The 20,039-nt window shown below is 41.2% G+C and overlaps 1 protein-coding gene across 2 annotated transcripts in view; it reads right to left on the bottom strand.

Moving 5' to 3' along the window:
• Positions 1 to 20,039, bottom strand: part of LOC122805417 (neurabin-1-like) — a 1,624,240-nt gene that overhangs the window by 1,421,352 nt on the left and 182,849 nt on the right. For both annotated transcript variants that reach the window (XM_044075548.1, XM_044075549.1), the window contains exon 2: positions 12,902 to 13,034. In XM_044075548.1, the coding sequence (XP_043931483.1) occupies positions 12,902 to 13,034 (133 nt within the window). The remainder of the gene's footprint in view (positions 1 to 12,901; positions 13,035 to 20,039) is intronic.

Raw genomic sequence — 20,039 nt, forward strand, 5'->3', positions numbered from 1 at the left:
CTAGTGCAAAAGTTCCTTGACTTTGCCAACTCAAATGCCCTGGAATAAATTTTTCATACCCTGGCAAGAGGGACAAACATAAGAGACCTGGTCCTCACTAACATGTCAAAGAGATGTACTGCCGTAATTGTCGGACCCTCATTAGTCAAAGCTAACCACAAATCAGTCACCTTTGAGCTTGCAACTAATACCAGAACTCACAAAGGGTGAAATCAAAGGACATAACTTTTAAAGAACTCCAGCTGGCTATGCTGGCACTAGCCCATATCATCACAAAGCCAACAACCGTCCTGGACACCGGCAGTCATCACTAAATGCAGTCTTGGGTATTGACTATCATTACTATGGTATTACATTGGGATGAAATGGCTAGGCTTGAAATGACCTCCAGGTCGATAGCCTAGTAATCTCTATGATCCTATATTTCAGAAAATTTATGAAAATTTATATAAAGCAGACAACTGGGCAAATCAAGAAAAAGCACAAATGGAAATATTTATGGAAGACTTAAATATGCAAACGCTAGTGGTTTGTACCACTCATACAGACCCAGAGGACATTGCCAACCTTCCAGCAGACAGATATGGTGCAAACTTCACCCCTGTCCCCACCAGACATACCCCAAAGCATACCTGTCACCAGTCCCCTACCTAGCATCTCCAAAGAGCAGGTCATAACCACACTCATGGCCAAAAACACAGCCTCTATGGGATGGAGTAACATCCAAGGCTGCCTACTAAATGGTCTAAAACAGGACCAAGAAGAACACTTAGACTATGGTTGAAGAGCGTGCCAAGTACTAGCTTTGTCCTAGCTGAGTGGAAAACAGCAACAGTAATTCCCTTGCACAAAGGTGCTCCATCAACTGACCCTGGGGACTACAGACCCATAAGCCTAACCAGCCTTATCTGCAAGGCCATGGAGAGAATCATCATGGACCTTATCAACAAAGACATAGGTGACCTTCAACTCTTGACCTCACCCAATTTGGTTTCATTAAGGGTAGATCATGCTTATTAAACCTGGTGGACTTCTTTAAGAATGTCACAAAGCCCTGGATGAAGGCAAAACAGTACATACAGCCTACCTTGATGCAGCTAAGGCTTTTGACACAATCCTCCACTCGGGCATCACTGAGAAACTCACCCAGCTGTGAATTAACCCATATGTCATTAGATGGGTAGCCAGTTGGCACACTGATGGAACACATGCAGTAAAAGTTGGGGATTCCACCTCTATCAGCAGAACAGTTACCAGTGGTGTACCACAAGTATCTGTGCTGGGTCCCCTACTGTTTAGCATCTATTTCTCAGAAGTCCAGGTGAAAATAGATGGCCTGTGGCTTACCAATTTTGCCAATGACTGCAACTGGGTGCAATCACAGAGTCCCCCAACGATGCTGGAATACTACAAAAAGGGCTTACACAGACAAATGAGTGGTGCCAATGCCACAAACAAACTAAATGCAAAAAAAAAATGCATGATCATCCCTTTCAACAAAGGGAAAGTCCCTGCAAATTGCAATATTAACTATACCTCCCATAGCTCACACCCCGTGGTGACAAACTTGGGAACACAAGTTGAAAGCAACCTTAACTTCGATCACCATGTGTCCACATTTGTAAGGAAGGCCTTCTGTGTTGCACATCTCATAAGTAAGGACAGCATATCTATCCACAGCTAAGAATATTATAACTCCACTATATTCATCCCTCATCAGACCACTAAGAGTACAACGCTGCCTTGTGTGTGTACCTCACCACACATCTGCAGCAGCTGGAGACATCTCAGAGGTTTCTCACGAAGAAAATTCAGGGCCTTCAATACATGACCTACATAGACAGACTGAAGGCCCCATCACTGTACTCTGTATCTTATACGCTGCTGAAAAGTGACTTGTGCCTGGCCTATAGAGCAGTCTCAGACCCTGCCCTAAGGAAATGCTGCACATCCACAAATCAAATGGGACAAGATTCACTCACTCTAGGGATCTTAACCAAGCCTGTGACATTAACAGGACATGCTGGAGAAACAGACATGTCTCGCAGAGATCGTCATTCCTCTGAAACAAGCTCCCAATTCACGTAAAACAGAGCTGCTGAATGACCATATTCAAGTGTAACTTAGAGAAAGTACAGTTGTGCACACTTACCATAAATGTAGATGTTCGAGTGTATTCACTGTTGCAGTCATCATATTTGGGTTATCCCTGCCAGGGTAGCCCTCGGCCGGCCCGAATACCAGACACACAGTATTTCTGCATCGGTTGCTGTCACTTGAAGACTGACACCAGGTCGTCAGTAGTATAAAGTAAGGCAGCTGATGCCATTACATCAGTTTTCTTGCCCTAACCTGTCAGGAGCTCCCAAGTAGGAGGCCAGGCTCTGGTGGAAGAACCCCACCAGTGGAAAATAAATACCAATATGTCCCTTGTAAGGAAAGGAGAACAATAAGGAAGAATGGTAATAAAAGGAGAAGAGAAGAAAGGGGGATGGAGGGAGGGAGGGAAACCAGGACTGCAACAGTGAATACACTCGAACATCTACATTTACAGTAAGTGTACACAACTGTACTATGTTCTTTGTGTTTCACTGTTGCAGTCATCACATTTGGGTTGATTCCCAAAGCTGAGGAAATGGGTGGAGGCAGTCAAGGAAACTAGGGGCTGGCTAGGATGCCCTGCAAGACTGCAAAGGCAAACCCTGCCATGGATTTGGAGGAGAGGGGCAGGTGGTAATGCTTGGTCAAAGTGTGAATAGATGGCAGCATTCAGGATGTCCCTGGTGGGGACTCCTTTGAGGAAAGCTGCAGAGGTGGAGGGTGCTCTGGTAGTGTGTGCCCTGACCCCCTTAGGGGGAGGCTTTTCATGCTGTTTGTAGCAGAAATGGATGCAGTGTGCTATCCATTTGGAAATGGTTTGTTTGGAGATGACTTTACCTTTTGCCCCTGTAGCAAAGCTAACCAGCAATCGATCAGACTTTCTGAAGGCTTTAGTCCTGTCTACATAGAATCTGAGCTGTCCGTGCACATCTAGGGAGTGAAGAATCCTTTCACCCTTGTTTTGGGGATTAGGAAAAAAGGTGGGAAAATGAATGGATTGGTTGAGAGCCACACTGGACACCACACCTTGGGCATGAAGGATGGGTTAGTTCTGAGGGATAAACTGTCTGCATGGAAGATGATGAAGGGTTCCACAGCCATGAGTGCTTGCAGCTCAAAGACTCTTCTGGCTGAAGTTATGGCCAGAAGGAATGCTGTCTTCCAGGAGATAAATTTTAGCTCTGCAGAAGAAGCAGGTTCAAAAGGGGGGCAAGGTGAACTTTTCCAATACAAAATGAAGGTCCCAAGCTGGTGTTGGTGCCATTTTGGGTGGCCTCAAGTTGCTAGCCCCTCTTAGGAACTGTTTGATCAAAGGGTGTGAGAAAAGGGGCTGCTCAGTGGAAAATGAGCAGAAACAGCAGAGGCATGAATTTTTATACAGGAGAAAGAGAGGCCACTGTGTAGTAGGTCAGCTAAGTATTCCAGAATGAGAAGGAGGGAGAGTTGTGCCATATTGGCTCAATTAGCCTGGATCCAGGTGCAGAACATTTTCCATTTATTAGCATAAGATTTTCTGGTGTTAGGGCATCTGGTCTCACGGATAACATCCAGAACCTGTTTACTGAGGTTGGCAGATTGGTTCAGGGTTAGGGAATAAGCCAAGCTGCCAAACTTGAGTGTCTGAAATTAGGGATGCATGAATTCCCCTTTCCTCTGGGTCAGGAGGTTTGGAATTGGAGGAAGATACCATGGAAGCAGCGAGGACAGGCTGCGCAGCAAGGGGTACCAGTGTTGCCGGGGCTAGTCTGGAGCTATAAGAATGGTCCTTGGTTTTTCCTCCCTTATTTTGAGCAGTACCCTGGGGATGAGGGTTAGGGGAGGAAAGACAGACTGATAGATTGACCCAGGGGAAGGATAGGGCATCCACTTTCCAAGCCATGCAGTGATGCTCCCTGGTGCAGAATTAGCTGATCTGATGGTTGGTGTGGGAGGAAAACAGGTCGACCTGCGGGGTTCACCATTTCTGAGTTATTAGGGTGAAGGTACTTCTGTTGAGTTGCCACTCGTGTGGGTCCAGAAGATTTCTGCTTAACTGGTCTGCCAGAGAGATGAGAGAGCCTGGTAGGAATTGTGCTAACAGGTGTAGTTGCATGGCAGAGGCTGTGTGCCAAAGGGTCATGGTCAGCCTGCATAGAGGGTAGGAGTGAGCCCCTCCCTGCTTGTTGATGTACCACATCATAGTGGTGTTGTCCGTTTTGATCAGGAGAGCCCCTGGAGAGAGAAGGGGCTTGAAAGCTTTCAAGGCGTACTGCACAGCCATCATCTCTTTTTGACTGATGTGCAGAGGGATTTGCTATGGGCTCCATTGGCCCTGTATGCACCTGCCATCCAAGTGTGCACCCCAAGCATAGTCGGATGCATCTGTGGTGAGGGTCTGGGCAGCGGGGGTTGGTGAGAAAGGCAGTCCCTTGTTGAGGGAGCATGCTGTTGCCCACCAAAGAAAATCTTTTTTGAGGCAAGGCATTATAGGTAGAAGTGTTTCCAGGTCTTGAGAGAGTGTTGACACCAAAGACTCTTTAGGTACCACTGAAGTTTTCTCATATGCAGTCTGGCATATGGAATGAGTAGTGTGCAAGATGCCATGAACCCCAGAGCCTGCAGGATCTTCCTTGCAGTTAGCTGTGGCCTGGTGGCTAGTTGAGAGAAGTAGGTTGTCAGGAAATTTTGTTTCTCTAGTGTAAGGCATGCCATCTGAAATGCTGTGTCCAGACTTGCTCCCAGGAAGATTATCCTTTGGGTAAGCACCTGCTTGGATTTCTTTTCATTGCTTGTGTACCCTACAGAGGTTAGGGGGGTCTTTACAAAGGCGAGGTGCTTGAGCAGCTTTTCCTGGCTGTCTGCCTGAATAAGGCAGCTGTCTAAGTACGAGTAAATTTGAATATTTCTTTGTCTGAAAAATGCATTGGCTGGAGCCAGACATTTTGTGAAAATTCTGGGAGCAGTAGATAAGCCAACAGGAAGCACAGAGAACTGAAAGTGTTGAGATCCTGCCCTGAAGCAGAGATATTTCCTGCATGATTCCCTGATAGGAATGTGGAGGTAGGCCTCTTTTAGATCTAGGGTGGCTAGCCAAGTGTCCTTGGAGAACATGGGTAGCAGCTGTTGGAGGGTGAGCATTTTGAATTTTGGGATCACCAGGAAAGTGTTTAGAATGGATAGATTGAGGATGGGGCGCCAGGTGCTCTCTTTTCTGGGTAGCAGAAATAGTCTGGAGTAGAAATCTTGGCCTATGTATTCTGCAGGAACATGTTCTACTGCCCTCATAGACAGCAGGGAAAGGATTTGCTTTTGAGCCTCTGCCCACTGATTTGGTGGTAGATCTGGGAACCCTTTTGGAGTTGGAAGGGTGTGGAAGGAAAATTTGTATCCCTGAGACACAATGTTCAGAACCCAGTGGTCCTTGGTAATGGTGGCCCAGGTGCTCGAGTAAAAGGAGAGTTTTCCTCCTAGGGGTAAGTGAAGGTGGGCAGAGGGAGGAGGTGGAGGAGGTGAGTTCTTACCCTGGTTTTGAAATGGAGGTAGTCCACTTCTTAAATCTCTGCATTCCCTGTGGCTGCTGTCTGGGGGGGGTCTGTTTCCACGGGGCCTAGGCTGGGCCGGTTTACTGGGAGAAGGAAAGGACCAGTGTTTGGAAGGACAATGCCTGCTGAACCTAGGGGGCTGCACCTGCAAGAAATCCTTAACTGTTTGCATAGATTTTTCTTTTTCTTCCATCTTTTTTAAGACCTCTTCTGCCTTAGTGCCAAATAAGCTATCTTTGTGCAAGGGGGCATCCACCATTTAGATATGACATGGTCTTCTAATGACAGATCCAGTGACTGCTGCCCTGCAAGAAGCTTCTAGGGTGTCAAAACCACAGTGCAAGGTGTGTTTAGTTACTTGACTTGCAGAATGCATTAACTCTTGTAAATCTTTAGATTCTCCCCAAGCATGAAGACATTTTTTGTTTAAGGAGTTCCAAGGTATGTTGCTGAAATTTCAGCATATGGAACCGACAATTTAGTGCCCTGATAGCAAGAGTAGCTGAGGTGTATATTTTCTTACCCCATCTGTCCAATGCTCAGGAATCCCTGTCTGAGGGGGAGGGATTCTTAGCAGAGGTTGCTTTAATCCCTTTTGTCCCTTGAGAAATGACCTCAGGGTCAGCTGTAGGATTTTTTAAAAAGATATTTGTGAGAGTCAGGGACTCTGTAGTACCTGTCTGGTTTTCTGGGAGCTGGAGGAAGGCCATCAGGAGTCAAGCTGGACTCGAGGAAAACTCCTCCACAACATCCAGGACTGGGGGGATGGCCAGGGTTCTGTGTTGCTGAAGAGCTAGGAATTCCCTGAGTCTCTTTTTTGACTGAGGGTAGTCCTGACTCTCCCACTGGAAATGCTTCCTTAAAGTATGCAGGGTTTCCCCAAAGGAAAAATCCTCTGGGGGAGAGGCTAAAGGAATGTAATCCTCTGCATCAGAATCCTCATAAGTGGAGAGGGGATGCATGTCTTCATATTCAGATGCATCTGACTGTTTTTCAGACAAAACTACAGGGGACAGATCTCTTTTCCTTTTGGAGGGGGTAGCTTGGCTTCCCCTGATCAGCATGATAAGGTCTTCCACCATTTTAAGCATTTGACACTGAGGCAAGGTAGCAGGCGCCTGAGAGTGGGTCGTCAGTTTCTTGGGTGTGGTTCGTACCCTGGGCCTAAGAAACTTGGTAATATTTGAAAGAACGGTAGTCGCGAAAGAAGACGTCGGTTTGTGTTGAGATTCGGTATTGCGAAGGACTTCCTCGAAAGCCGGTGCCTGCTCAGCGGTTCCGGACCCATCCAAGGTAGAGACAATTGCAGGATCCTTAGTCGAAGAAGAGTTTTGTGGCATACCGGACTCCAAAAGGGTCTCTGTAGTGGCCTGTGAATCCACACAAGTGGGCATCAGGGGCTGCGAAAGCGCCCGAGTACCGGAGAACTGACTACTAGCTTAACGGAAGCATCGTCAGTAGGTTTGGACCTGTGCAGTCTGTCTCTGTCTTTATCTTTACGTTTTTTCGGAAGCTCTGCTGTCAGATGGCTTACCAAAGCCATATCGGAATTAGAGCACTGTAAGCGAAAATATCTGGCTACAATAAGGGCCCAACTACGGATAGTTCTGGCGTGGAATAAAGCACAAAAGCGACAACTGGGGATGTCGTGGTCTAGGCCTAAAGTGACGCAATAAGAGTGGAAGTCTCGATGTGGTATTTGCTTTCCACAGGCAAGACAATTATTAACTTTTTCTGACATCGGTTAGTGCAAGAAAAAAGGATCCCCAACAGGGTACTTCTAAGACTTCAACTTCAATTCGGTAGACAAAAACTCAGGTAGCGTCCGACCAGCACTCGTGCAAACTGTTTCTGCTTCGGGCTCCACGGCAAGAAAGAGTGATGTAATGGCGTCGGCTGCCTTACTTTATACTACTGACGACCTGACGTCAGTCCTCAAGCGACAGCAACTGACGCAGAAATACTACGTCTCTGGTATTCAAGCCAGCCGAGGGCTACCCTGGCAGGGACAACCCAAATGTGATGACTGCAACAGTGAAACACGAAGAACATCTGGATGGCAAAACACAAATATATCCCAGGGGGTGTCACCTATGTCCATCTTGGATAAGGGCGGTCAGTGCTGATCACAGACTCACACTGCAGATATAGACCATACAACTTTGTCAATAAGGGCACAAGGGTATAACATGGCTTGGCCTATAAAGGCCCTAGGGACAATAGCCTAGTAACTGCCTATGAACCTATAGGTAGATCTAGGGTCAAAAATTAACAGTTAAGATAAGAAGAGAGGAGATAAAAATGGTGATGTATAACCAATCTATAGGAAAGTCTCCAGGAAGTGATGGCATTCTGGTGAAAGTTTGGAAGCTAGGAGGGAAGAAAGTGATGAAGATCTGCAAGGTATTGTTTGACAGTAGATTAAAAAAGAGGGGGAACACCAACATCCTGGAAAAAAAAGCTGTAAAGACAGTAAAGACCCATAAGATCCAGCTTCATAGAGGCCCATTTCAATTTTAAACTGTGATCATAAAGTGTTTGTCTATTATGGCTAAATGAATGACAAACACGTCTAAACTGATAGATATGGATAAATGTGGTTTTGGGGGGGGGGGGGAGGCAAACATTTGACAACATTAATAGAGCAATGATGATCCAGAGGCAATCAGAATACAAGTACAGCTGCTGTTGGTGGGTCCTAATGCAGTGAAAGCATTTGAGAGAGTACGCTGGGATTTTATGAGTAAGGCAAACGAAGCATTTGCATTTCCTGATACAATAATACGGATAATTAGGAGGATATATGAGGGATTGGAGGCAAGTGGGAGGGTTCTTCTTTGATAAGCTGCAACGGAACATAGGAAGCAGGGAGGAATATCATCTTTCCCATTTGTTATTTGCATTACATTTAGAACCACTGGCAAACAAAATAAGTGACTTAGGAATTCAATGATATACATGGTATGGTATTCAAGAAAAGTTGTCTTTATTTGCAGATATTATTTTGTACCTGAAAGAACCAGAAAAGGGCATCTCAGATCTATGGAACATTCTGAGACAGTTCCAAGTTTTTTTTTTGTGATATAAAATTAATGAAGCTAAAACAAAGGCTATAGCTTGAAACTAAGCACCACACAGGAATTGGCTCTGCAATAGTCATATTTATGGAGAAATGATAAAATTAAGTAAATAGGAGTATGGGATAGTGAAGGATATGTAGGAAGAAACTAAACAAAAGATGCTACAAAAACTCAAACTGGAAGCTCTTGCTTATGGATATGATCCATAAGCATGTTTTTAGTCCCTTTAGTTTTAAACACAGGTACCAGAGTAGAAATTGTGTATAGTTATTAATAAAGCATTGAAGGATTTTATCTGGGTGGAGAATAGGGCAACGGTCAAGTTGGTTACGCTGATCCTTCCAGTAGAACAAGGTTGTTTAGGATTAACTGATTTGAATGGATATTTTAGAGCTACATAGTTTTATGGCTCTTATAAACAACACAGGCAGAAAGCTACAATTTAAAATGGAAAGGAATGATGAAGAAGTAGGACTATAATTCAAGAAATAAGGAAAGTGGGATTTTGGACGCAGATCCTTAAGGAGAATAACAAGTCATACAGAATATTATATGCATAAAGTAGAAGAAAGTATACTAAGAACCAAGCCCAAATGGAAATTGAGAAAGGAGATTCTACCAAATAAGGATTGCTGAAATCAGGAGTACAGAGAATGGTGATGAAGGGGCTGGAATTTACTGGAGGAAGTTAGTGAAGGAACCAAGGTATTGGGAACAAATAATTAGAAAGGAAAAGGTAACGAATGGGCAAGAGGCCAAGAAAACATTTGAACTGCAGGCTAAAGATTGCTTCCCTATCAGGGATTGACATTACGAGTATAAGCAAACAAAAAAGAACAGGGAGGAATCCCAAATGAAAGACCTGCACTGGTTGAATTCTTAGCTGAATCTAGAAGAGAAGCTGCTTTCAAAAAGGGATAAGTTGTAGGAAATACAAAATATTACACGTTAACTATAGGAATCAATCAGAGGAGGGCAGAAAAGATGGGAAGGCAAGATTACATAGGCAATTCATAAAAACAATGGGAAGACATACGCATGGCTCCCAAATATGCAAAAGTTAGATGATTTAGGATTTTTCCTTGGAAGTGTTCATAGAGGTACTTTTATACCCCAAAGCAGACTCCAAAAATATTTTTTCCACGGGTAGACAGCAAATGTTGGAGCATTATGGGGAAGAAAGTGTTGCCTGGGAACAGATGCTCTCGGAGTGTAATGAATTAGTAGACTTTAAAAAATCCCTGCAGAGTACTCTATCAGGAATACTGAGAGAACAAATGAGTGTAACTAAGGAAATGATTTTGTTTTGAGCTGGGATATATGATCTGAACTGCCTAGACATAGGTCTTGTTAAGTTTAATTCTGGTGGCTGCAGTCTAAACCAACCATTCTTGAAGTAGTGAATATTATAACTGAGGCAGAATAGGAAGTAAGAACTTTAGAAAATGGGAGGAGTAAATTACACAGGAAAAAATGGAAATTGTGGGAACAATGCATGCAGAAAAATGTTTGGAGGAGGAATGAGATTTAAAAAGGCAGGAATTGAACAATTTATGTAATCCTGGTTTGATTATATTGTACAAAATAATAAATGGGATGTAAAATGTTTGTAAATGTGAACTTGCTAATATGGTTTGATTGCTTTTATAAAAATGTACGTTTGCCTATGTCACAAGTGATTACAAAAGAAACACCTTTACTAAATCAATAAAACAGAAGAAAGACTAGAAGCAATGTATGATCAGGAAGGTGGCTTAAGATAAAAACAAAACAATTATGGAAATAGTAGAAAGTTTTGAGATACAAAGCATAAGAAAAAAAAGCTGTGGAACTAGAATGTGGATTAAAAATTTCTGAAAGTGCTAAGGAAGAATTTGTGAAGATTACTATGGAAAAAATAAAAGATGTGATAAAAGAGGGGATACAATAATCTGCATCAGACTTATATGCATCAAGTTTTGAATTTTATAAAGGAATGGAGATAAAATAAACATGTTTTTTGTGAAGTACTAAATGAATGGATAGATAAAGGGATATTGCAAGAAGTTTAAAGAGGACTGATAAAGGTTACATGCAAAAAATAAATAAATAAAGGAAAGATATAAGGAATTGAATACATTTTACAGAATTAATAACAGTAAAAGTAATTAGTATGATTTTGTTGGGAAAAATTATGCAGAGCAGTTTGATAGAGCAAGTCATGAGACTATATGGGAAATTTTGGAAGCGTATGAAATGGGTAAAAAATAGTGGAACCTATAAATTTGTTATGAAAAGTCATTGGTGAAAGAAATGAAGAACGGATAGATGGGAGAACAAAATCAGGTTAAGCAGGGGAGATAATCAGGGGTGCCCTGCTAGTATGTGTACTTTTGTTTTAGTAATGAAATCAAACTTTTAAGTTAGAAATGGATGAACAATGTTGGAAAATAGGAAACAAAACTGACATATTATTATGTTTATCATATGTAGACTGTTTGATGACTATAGCAAAAAATAGGGGATGCATGAAATTGATAAAAATTGAAAAGCTATTAAAAAAGGTAAGCCTGAGACTGAATAAAGGAAAAGATAATGAGTTTGGTGAAATAACTATGATGAATTGCATGTATTATAATAATAAATTTAGTACATAGGGGTTAAGTTTGGAGACAATGAAAATATAACAACTCAGTGAAAGTATAACTGGAAAAATAAAGTTATTAGCCTGGTAGAAAACTTTTGAATTATAGTACAACATGACAGCCTGTATGTTAAACAGATATTCTGGGAAAATCAGCTTACATTGGGGGAGTTTATATGTTTCCAGGAAAAATAGCTGATAAAACTTTTTTTCAGTCTTATCTGAGGTTTCAGATTGAATCCTATAGTATACAATAAGAAAAAGAAATGGGGACAAGGATTAAAAAAATCCTATTTTGTTTATAGCATCAATGCACCTATTTTGGGTTACAAAAGTGAGAGAGACAAAAAAATGTATGAAAGTTGTGAATATGACAGGTAAGAAGAAATAAGCAAACAAGTAAAAGGGAAAAAAGTAATGAAAGTGATGACGGAAAGGAAGGAATGTGTAAATAAGGTAAAGTTATGGAAACTAAATAGGATGACTGCAGTGACAAAAGGAATGAGAAGAAAAAAATCCTGAGGTTTTTTTGGCATATCTATGGAATGATCTATCAGATGACATTGAAATGCTATTAAGGAAAGAAAAAGGTTTGTGGAGTTTAATAAAGCTAGGGAAAAGGAAACATGAAATCTAAAGTAGCAGAAGAAATAATGTGTTATGACTATAAGACAGAAGAAACTATAGAACACTGTTTTTTAGACTGTAAAATGAATAAGCTTTTTTGGGGAAAACGCTATGAGTACTGGTGGAAAGGCTTCAAGGATGAGGAAACAGAAATGACATATGGCAAACATGAGAAAATGAGAAAAGAAGCTTATAAATAGGATAAAACATTTGTTTCAATTTGGGCGTTGAGGAAGAGAACATATGAAGGATTGCTGTAGAAGAAAAAAGAAGGGAAGAAGATATACAGACAGAAATAAAAAAAAAAGGTTGGGGGAAAAGCAACTGGGGTAGACGCAAAAAAGGAAAAAAGAAAATGTGTTAAATTTCCTTTTATTCAATTTGTTTTTGTCTTACTGATATCAAAATTGTAAGAATGATGTAAACAGGATGAATACATGGTTGTAAACAGTGTGCAAACAATCTGTACATAGTGTGCATACATAAAAGCGCTCCCCTAATCTTTTTTTGTGACATGCCATGGGATCTTTTAAACCAACCTGAGCTACCAACTCATTCAGATGGGAATTGTGTTTAACGTTTCATCCAAACGAAGGAACACTCGAGATTGCAGCACCCCTCCCCATTCTGCACTGTAGTGTTAGTAATAGAAAATTAATGCAAGTACCTGGTGTGGTAACCCAGCCTTATGATCTTTCAGGACCAAAGATGCATCAGATAAATGAATATAGCTCTAGTTCAATAAATTAGGAAAAAAAAAAAGGCAGGAAAGAAAAATTGCATAGTATATGATAAGTTGAACTGAAGAGATATATGGGTTGGTCTCAAATAACTATTAAAACAGCTTGGCAAGAGGGATTTTATCACCAGTTGGTACGTGTCCTTTTAGTTCCAACCTTCTCAACAACATTTCACAAAACAACTACAAAGATCGCCTTTAAAAAGTTTACCTTTCTCAATAACAACAGGAAATACATCCATTTTCTCCACTCTCTTCTCCAACTCATATTCTGCAGATGCAGCCACTGGATCAACTTCTTCATTCCGTCTATCATAATCATCATTGGAATAGGTTTTGTAGACCTAAAAACATAAGTTACGTTTTACTACACTGTGCATTTCATACTCTTACATCAAAACTCAAGAAGTAGTCTCATTAACAGCTGTTTTGTTCATTTATATGGTGCAGAAAATGCCAAATGGCATGGCATTTGTAGTGATGTAGTCTGTACCTCAAGGAATGTATGAGACTAATTCTGCCAGCATTACAATGATTCTGCTCACAAACATTTTCTAAGATGCAGACTCCAACTCTATCCTATAATAACCAGCTCTACCCAACCCTTCCCCTCAGGAAAAAAAAAAATCCAGTTCTTTATCACAGCAAACCAGCTGGTCTCAGAAGAACTGCACTAGACTGCATTTTAAGGATGATGATGAATATTTAGCAATTTTTTTATCTTTCTAGTTTTAATTTTCTTAAGGTGCTTATAATTTAAGAACAATTACAATAAAAAAAACAAAACTGATTAAGAAAGTACAGCTGTGGTAAGCACAGTCGTGTAAGAACTTACCATAAAAAAAAGATGTTTGAATAGATCACTGTTGCAGTATTACTGACTTATGGGACATATACTGCCAGGGATACTCCCTTGGGTCAATATACAAAAGCCTGGGCATTGTCCTTTTGTGCCAAAGGGATGCAAAGGTGAGAAAATCCTCAGAATTTTTTTTTCTTGGAGAATGGTTCTGGCAAAACCTGTTCCAGATCTGGAAAATGCATCAGTTTAGTAATGTTTTGTAAAAGTGTGAATGAGGGACCAGGTAGCTGCCTCTAAAATACATTTAGAATCTACGTCCTTCAAAGAAGAGGCCATAATTCTGGCAGAATGTGACCTGACCTTGGACTGTTTTACCATGGAAAGAGTAGTAGAAAGAAATAGAAAGCGATAGCCTCCTATAAGTGGTCTGTTTAGAGACTGAAAGGCCTGTTTTCCTTCATAAGAAATAAACAGCTGGTCAGATTTTCTAATAGCTTTTGCTTTGATCTTCTAATAGCTTTTGCTTTACATAGATAGAATCTGAGATGCCTGTGGATAACAAGAAAATGAAGAGCTATTTCCCCTTTATTTTGAATATTGGGGAAAATGCAGACTGATGATGGACTAACTTAGAAGCAACTCTGAAATTACTGAGTATAAGATAAGGTTAGTTCTGAAGCTAACCCTGTTTTTATTTAAAAAAAAAAAAAAAACAAAAAAAAAAAAAAAGAAATACACATAAGAGCCTGTAACTTAGATGCCATTTGTCAGATCTTAGGGCTACAAATATAACTGCCTCTAAAGTACATCATTTTAAAAATGTGGTAAAAGCAGTTTCAAAAGGTGACAAGTTTAGCTTTTCAGTAACATAATTCAGGTCCCAAAGATGAGGAGGAAGAACGGATTTCCTGGAAGTCTGATATGCAAAATGCCCTTTAAAAACTGTTTGACCTCATAATGTGAAGAAAGTTGCGGATCAGTTGAAAGGCAGGCTGAAACGCTTGACAAATGCACCTTTACAGAGGTGTATGCTACACCTGAATTGAGCTGCTCATATAAACATCCGAGGATAATAGGGGTCCACCTTGATGTGTGTCCTGTCCTCTGTTATGGCACAACACAGAAAATATTTTCTATTGGTAATATGACTTTCTTGTTGCAGGTTTTCTTGCCTCCTTTATTATATGTAGCATGCCTTCAGTGCAAAGATGCCTGAAAAGAATTAGAAGCCTATTATACTTATAGGCTCATAGGTAGGTACTAGGCTATCGGCCCAAGGGCCTACGTAAGCCTAGCCAACAAGGTTCCCTGGCTTACGCCACCCAAGAAAGTTATTTTCCTGTGCCAATGTCGAGCAGAGACACAGAAGTGATCCCCGGGGTGTATTTCCTATTTCCCATCCACTCATCAAGATTTTTCTTGAAGAGTGCTAATGAAGAACGTTGCATGACATAGATGGGTAGCCTGTTCCAGAGTATGGGAAGTCTCTGGGACAGGAATCTATCCCCCCAGCATGTCCTGTTTATTGTGGTGACAAGGTTTAGGTCCCTAGAGCGTGTAGCTCGGAGGGATTGGGATTTCTTTAGGTGTAGCATGTACAACAGCTCTGGGTTTGACATAGCTTTATATGTTAGGCAGAGATCACTTCTCTTTGTGAGATAATCTAAAGGTTTGACAAGGATACAAAGTATGCTGTCATTAACTTGACTTTTACTGGAGGTATCCAATAGATTCCTAGAAACACCAAACACTGAGTGGGTTGTAGTGTGGATTTCTTTGTATTCAACATGAACCATAGCTAGAGAAAGTAGTCATGAATAATGTTTTGAGTAAAGTGGCTTTAAACAAGAAATCATCTACGCATGGATAGATACAGATTCATTGAAGCCTGCAGATTGCTATGTCAAGAGCTATGCATTTTGTGAAAACCCTCTGTAATTAAAGATAAACCAAAGGGCAAAGTAGTAAACTGAAAATAATATCCAAATGCACAAAAAACTTAAGAAAACTGTCTGCACTTTGCATGAATAGGTATATGTAGATAGGCATCTTTCATATCCAAGGTTTGTGGAATGACGAGAGGAAAAGGGTTTTGGAGTATTGAATTTTAGAAATGTATTTAAAATGGAAAAGTCCAAAATGTTTTCATGTTCCTTCTTTTCTTGGGACTACGAAAAGTTTGAAATAAAAGCAGTTTCCTATTTGAGAGGGATGAACAGGTTCATAAAACCTTGAGGAAACAGATCCTACAGAATTGGAAATACCATGTGTTTTTGATTTGAGAGGACTTGAGAAATCCCTGAAGATACTGCTGGAGAATTCCCACAGTTGTCAGTACCCATACTTTACGATGTCCAAGACCCATGCATCTGAAAATTTTGCACTCCACAAAGTGGTGGAGGGGGAGAGAAAGTCTCCCTCCCAGGTGGGGGAGGGGGATTGACAGAAGATGGAATTTTTTCTGAAATGCTCCCTTGGATCCTTTGAAGAATTACCTTTTCTACCCTTTTTCTTAGGAAATGTATTTCCTTTCTGTTGAAAAGATTTATGAGACTTGAGGAAAAATAGTCTAGGTCTGGAGTAGTACTTTCTCTGAAACTTTGGAATGAGGTAATAAAAATCTGTTTAAAGCACTGCATTATCTTTCTTCTCGTTTCTTAAATATTTCAACAGAACAGAAGCCAAACACGTAATCTTTATCTAGAAGTGTACCAAGAAATTTGGCTTTAACATTAACAGGTAGGGACTGAAGCCTGAGGCAGGCACACCTAAGCACTGAACTGGTAGCATCCGCTCTGCAGAAGGCATCAGCAGTGTCATATCCACATTTACTGGAAATGCCTTACTACTTGGGAGGCTAAATTAAGTATGTCCTATAGCAAAGCTTTACTGTCTGAGTCAGGACTGTTTGAAAATTGTTTAGCCAATTATCAAAAATATGAAGCATTATGTGATCATATGCATCTGATAAGTAATGGCAAGGTGGAAGAATTTCAGACCCTCTTTCCATATTTGTCCATGGCCCTGCTATCCTTGCCATTTGGTAGGACTCTGGTGGAATGAGTCATTTGGAAATTTTATCGGATTCCACAAAAACAACTGCTGGATCTAAAAAAAGACTTCATGGGTGTCTGCTACTAAAATCTGTCTGCCTTCTTTGAAGTAGGTGGCCGGAATTCAGGTGTCTGATTAGCATACAAAAAAGTATACAAAACATCAAGAATAAGGGGAATCAGCAAAGGATTTTGGTACTTCCATATACATTGTCATATTTTTGGGATAGAGAAATCTGTTTACCATTCCAATTAAAGTTTGATAATTTTATAAATGGTATTAACAAAAGCCCCTCGTAAGGAGAATCAGAAGATAAAGTATTGTCCTCTTCAGACTTACAGCCTACAAGATAGTAGATATGAGATTAATAGTCCAGAGCTTCTAATTCAGACTCTAAAGGCAAATTTTCTAGAAAAGAGGACTCCCACTTTCTTTTATGAGGGGTGGAGACAGAGACATAGAGAAACAGCAACACGTTGTTTGGGCTGCAAAGCTGTAGGGGCTTTAACAAGTCCTTGAGAGAAATTAAACCACTCCTGCTGCACATCCCTAGGGAAAGGAGCAGGTGCAGCTGGAGGAGAAAGATGTTTTCTTTTTTTGTTTGTTTCAACTTCTTAGGAGTCTCCAATATAAGAGTATGAGGAGAAGCAGACTCAGATGTGTCTCTAACTGTCCCTGGGACATCATCTTGGACAAGAATTTCAGGGATTCCCTAATACTCTCAAAAAGATCAGTCTTCACTCTCCCTTCATGGACAAACCAACCTTCTGGTCAGTTGGCACAGACGTGCTGAAAATCTATGCATTGTTGCCCTTCCAATGATTCAGACAATGGGAGCAGGTGCAGTAGTTAGATGGTCTGTAGGCTGATCAAGTGTCTCACTGGAAACATCAGACTCCAACAGAAAACAGTAGCAGGGTTCTAAGATAACATTCTCTCATTTCAACTTCTGTTTACTCCCTAAGCTGATGGGAGATATCTGAGGCAGACATTGGGGACATCTAAGCCAGATAACTCTAAGGCCATTCTAGCATGTGGCCTTGGAGAAGTTTGTTACATATACAAAGTTTTAGGGAACTCGAATGACTGTGAACAGTCTTTTTTCTTAACACCTTTATTGAATCATCTCTTAAGACATAGGCAAACATGCATTTACATAAAAGAAAACAAACTATATTAACATATTCCTAGTTATATAGGTTCATAGGTGTGTACTAGGCTAATGGCCCTGGGGCCTTTACAAGCCTAGCCTATAGAAGTGCCCTGGCATTGCACCACCCGTCGTTAGTTCCCATTGCCTCTATCAAGTAGAGCCACTGAAGTGATCCCGGGGTGAACTTTCTATTTTCCATCCACTCATCAAGATTTCACTTGAAGAGGGCTAGTGAGGTGCTCTGCTTGACATGTATGGAAGTCTATTCCAGGGCATGGGTAGTCTTTGGGTTATGAACCTGTCCCCTCCAGTATGTTCTGCCGATTGTGGTAATGAGGTTAAGGTCTCTGGAGCATGTGGTGTGGAGGGATTGGGATTTCTTTAAATGTAGCATTTCTAACAGAGCTGGGTCAGACATGGCTTTGTAAGTCAAGCAGAGATTGGCTCTTAGTAGACTATATGAGACAGAGAATAGCTGGAGTTTTTTTGAGTCTGTCCATGTAGGACATGTGTTTAAGGCCTAGGATCCTCTTCGTGAGGTACTTTTGTGGCCTCTCCAGCTGCTGCAGGTGTCTAGTGAGGTACATGCCAAATGGGGCATGTTTTTTTTTTGTTCAACTATCAATCCAACATTATATAAATTGCTCAACTCCTCTGCCTTACCTTAAATCTCATTCCTCCTCCAAAACATTTTTATGCCTGTATTGTTCGCACAACTAACATTTTTTTCTATGTAATTTGCTCTTACCATTTTCTAAAGATCCCACTTCCATTTCTTTTATCTCTATTAAACTATTCAATACTACATATACAATCGGTTTAGACTCTGATTTCCATTTTCCTAGTAATTGTTTTTTTTTTTTGGTCAGACCCCCAGAATGAAACTTAGCAAGACCTTACTATGCCTAAACAATTCAGATCTTGTACCCCACATCAAAAAAATCATTTACTTAGTTGCATCCAATTGCTCATCTAATATTTCTGACACAGTACTCTGTAGGGAATTTTTGAAGTCTGCCAACTCATTACACTCCCAAAACACATGTTCATAGTTATATATACTAGGCTAACGACCACCAGGGCTTTTATAAGACTAGTCGTGAAATCCAACCTGTGTCCCTATGTATCACAGGAGTTTATTAGGAGGGAGTATGTTACTTAGGAAGTCTGTAGATTTTTGTATTCTAGACCCACTGGTGAGAGTAGGTGGTCGTCTGGGAACCTCCCTATGTCACATGAATGGAGTGGTACCCTTCTCCTCCCAGGCTAGTGTGCTGTAGTCAACCAGGAAATTGGAAGACAGTTGCTTTATCACTCCAAATCAGAAATTGGAGAAGGTCTTACCCATAGGTCTTGGGGGGGGGGTGTAAACTTCACTGCTGTGTTGGCAGACTCCAAGGGGAGGGTTGTAGTCTCTCCTCAAATGCGTATTTGTCAAACAAGAAGTATATTAATCCTGGGATGTTTGCCTGCTATGTGGTTCTTTGATCCTGTGATATTGGAGTTCATCAAAACCATAGTCTTCCTTGGGCTGTTTTTACTGCAAGTGTCCTGTCTTCACTACCATGTCTGACTTAAGGCAGTGAATACAGCATTCCTATGTTTGATGGATGTCCTCAGTTCTTCCTTCTCCAGTTAACTGGCAGTCCTTGATCATTTTTAGTTTCTTGCGGACAAGATGTGGAGGTACCAAAGTGTGGTGTTTGTATTTGAAAGAGTGAAGCCCCTCAGGGGCCTGCTAATCAAAGTTGAAACACTGTCCATTTTGCAGCATGCATAGTGTAAGTTTTGCAAATTCTCTGCCTATGACTGGTGGAATTGGGTTCTCCTAGGCTAAGACGCTTCTGCCCATTGGCCCATGCTGTGGTTTGATTGAGTTCAAATTAGCTGTCACTAGTTTATATTCAGCCAGCTCATGTCATGTGTCACTTTGAAGCCTGCAACACTTCCTCCCATTCAGACTTCTGTCTATGAAAGGTTGACCTTTTCTCAATACTCAGCCACCTTGTTCACTGTGACAGGATGCTCTGCCCCCTTGCAGTCCCTTTTTCCCCTTTTGTATGAACTGTCCCATCATTAAAATTCAATATGCAGCTCTCCAGGTGTACCCATGCCCACATTGGCCTTCCCCTGGCTGAGACTGACCCCATGTCTGGAGCTGGCGGGACATGGAAGATGCTGGTGCAGTGCCACGCTGGTGCTGGTTAGTGAGCCATAACCCTCAATACACTTCCATGCAAATAACTCAGTAGTATAGCCAGGGTAGGGCGAAGGGAGATAGGGCAGTACAAAGAGCTGCCCCAGATAAAAGTGTTGGTGGGTGCAAGTGACTGGCCAATC

This window comes from Protopterus annectens, chromosome 6.part1, assembly GCF_019279795.1.
Source record: "Protopterus annectens isolate FY-2018-M chromosome 6.part1, PAN1.0, whole genome shotgun sequence".
NCBI lineage: Eukaryota > Metazoa > Chordata > Ceratodontiformes > Protopteridae > Protopterus > Protopterus annectens.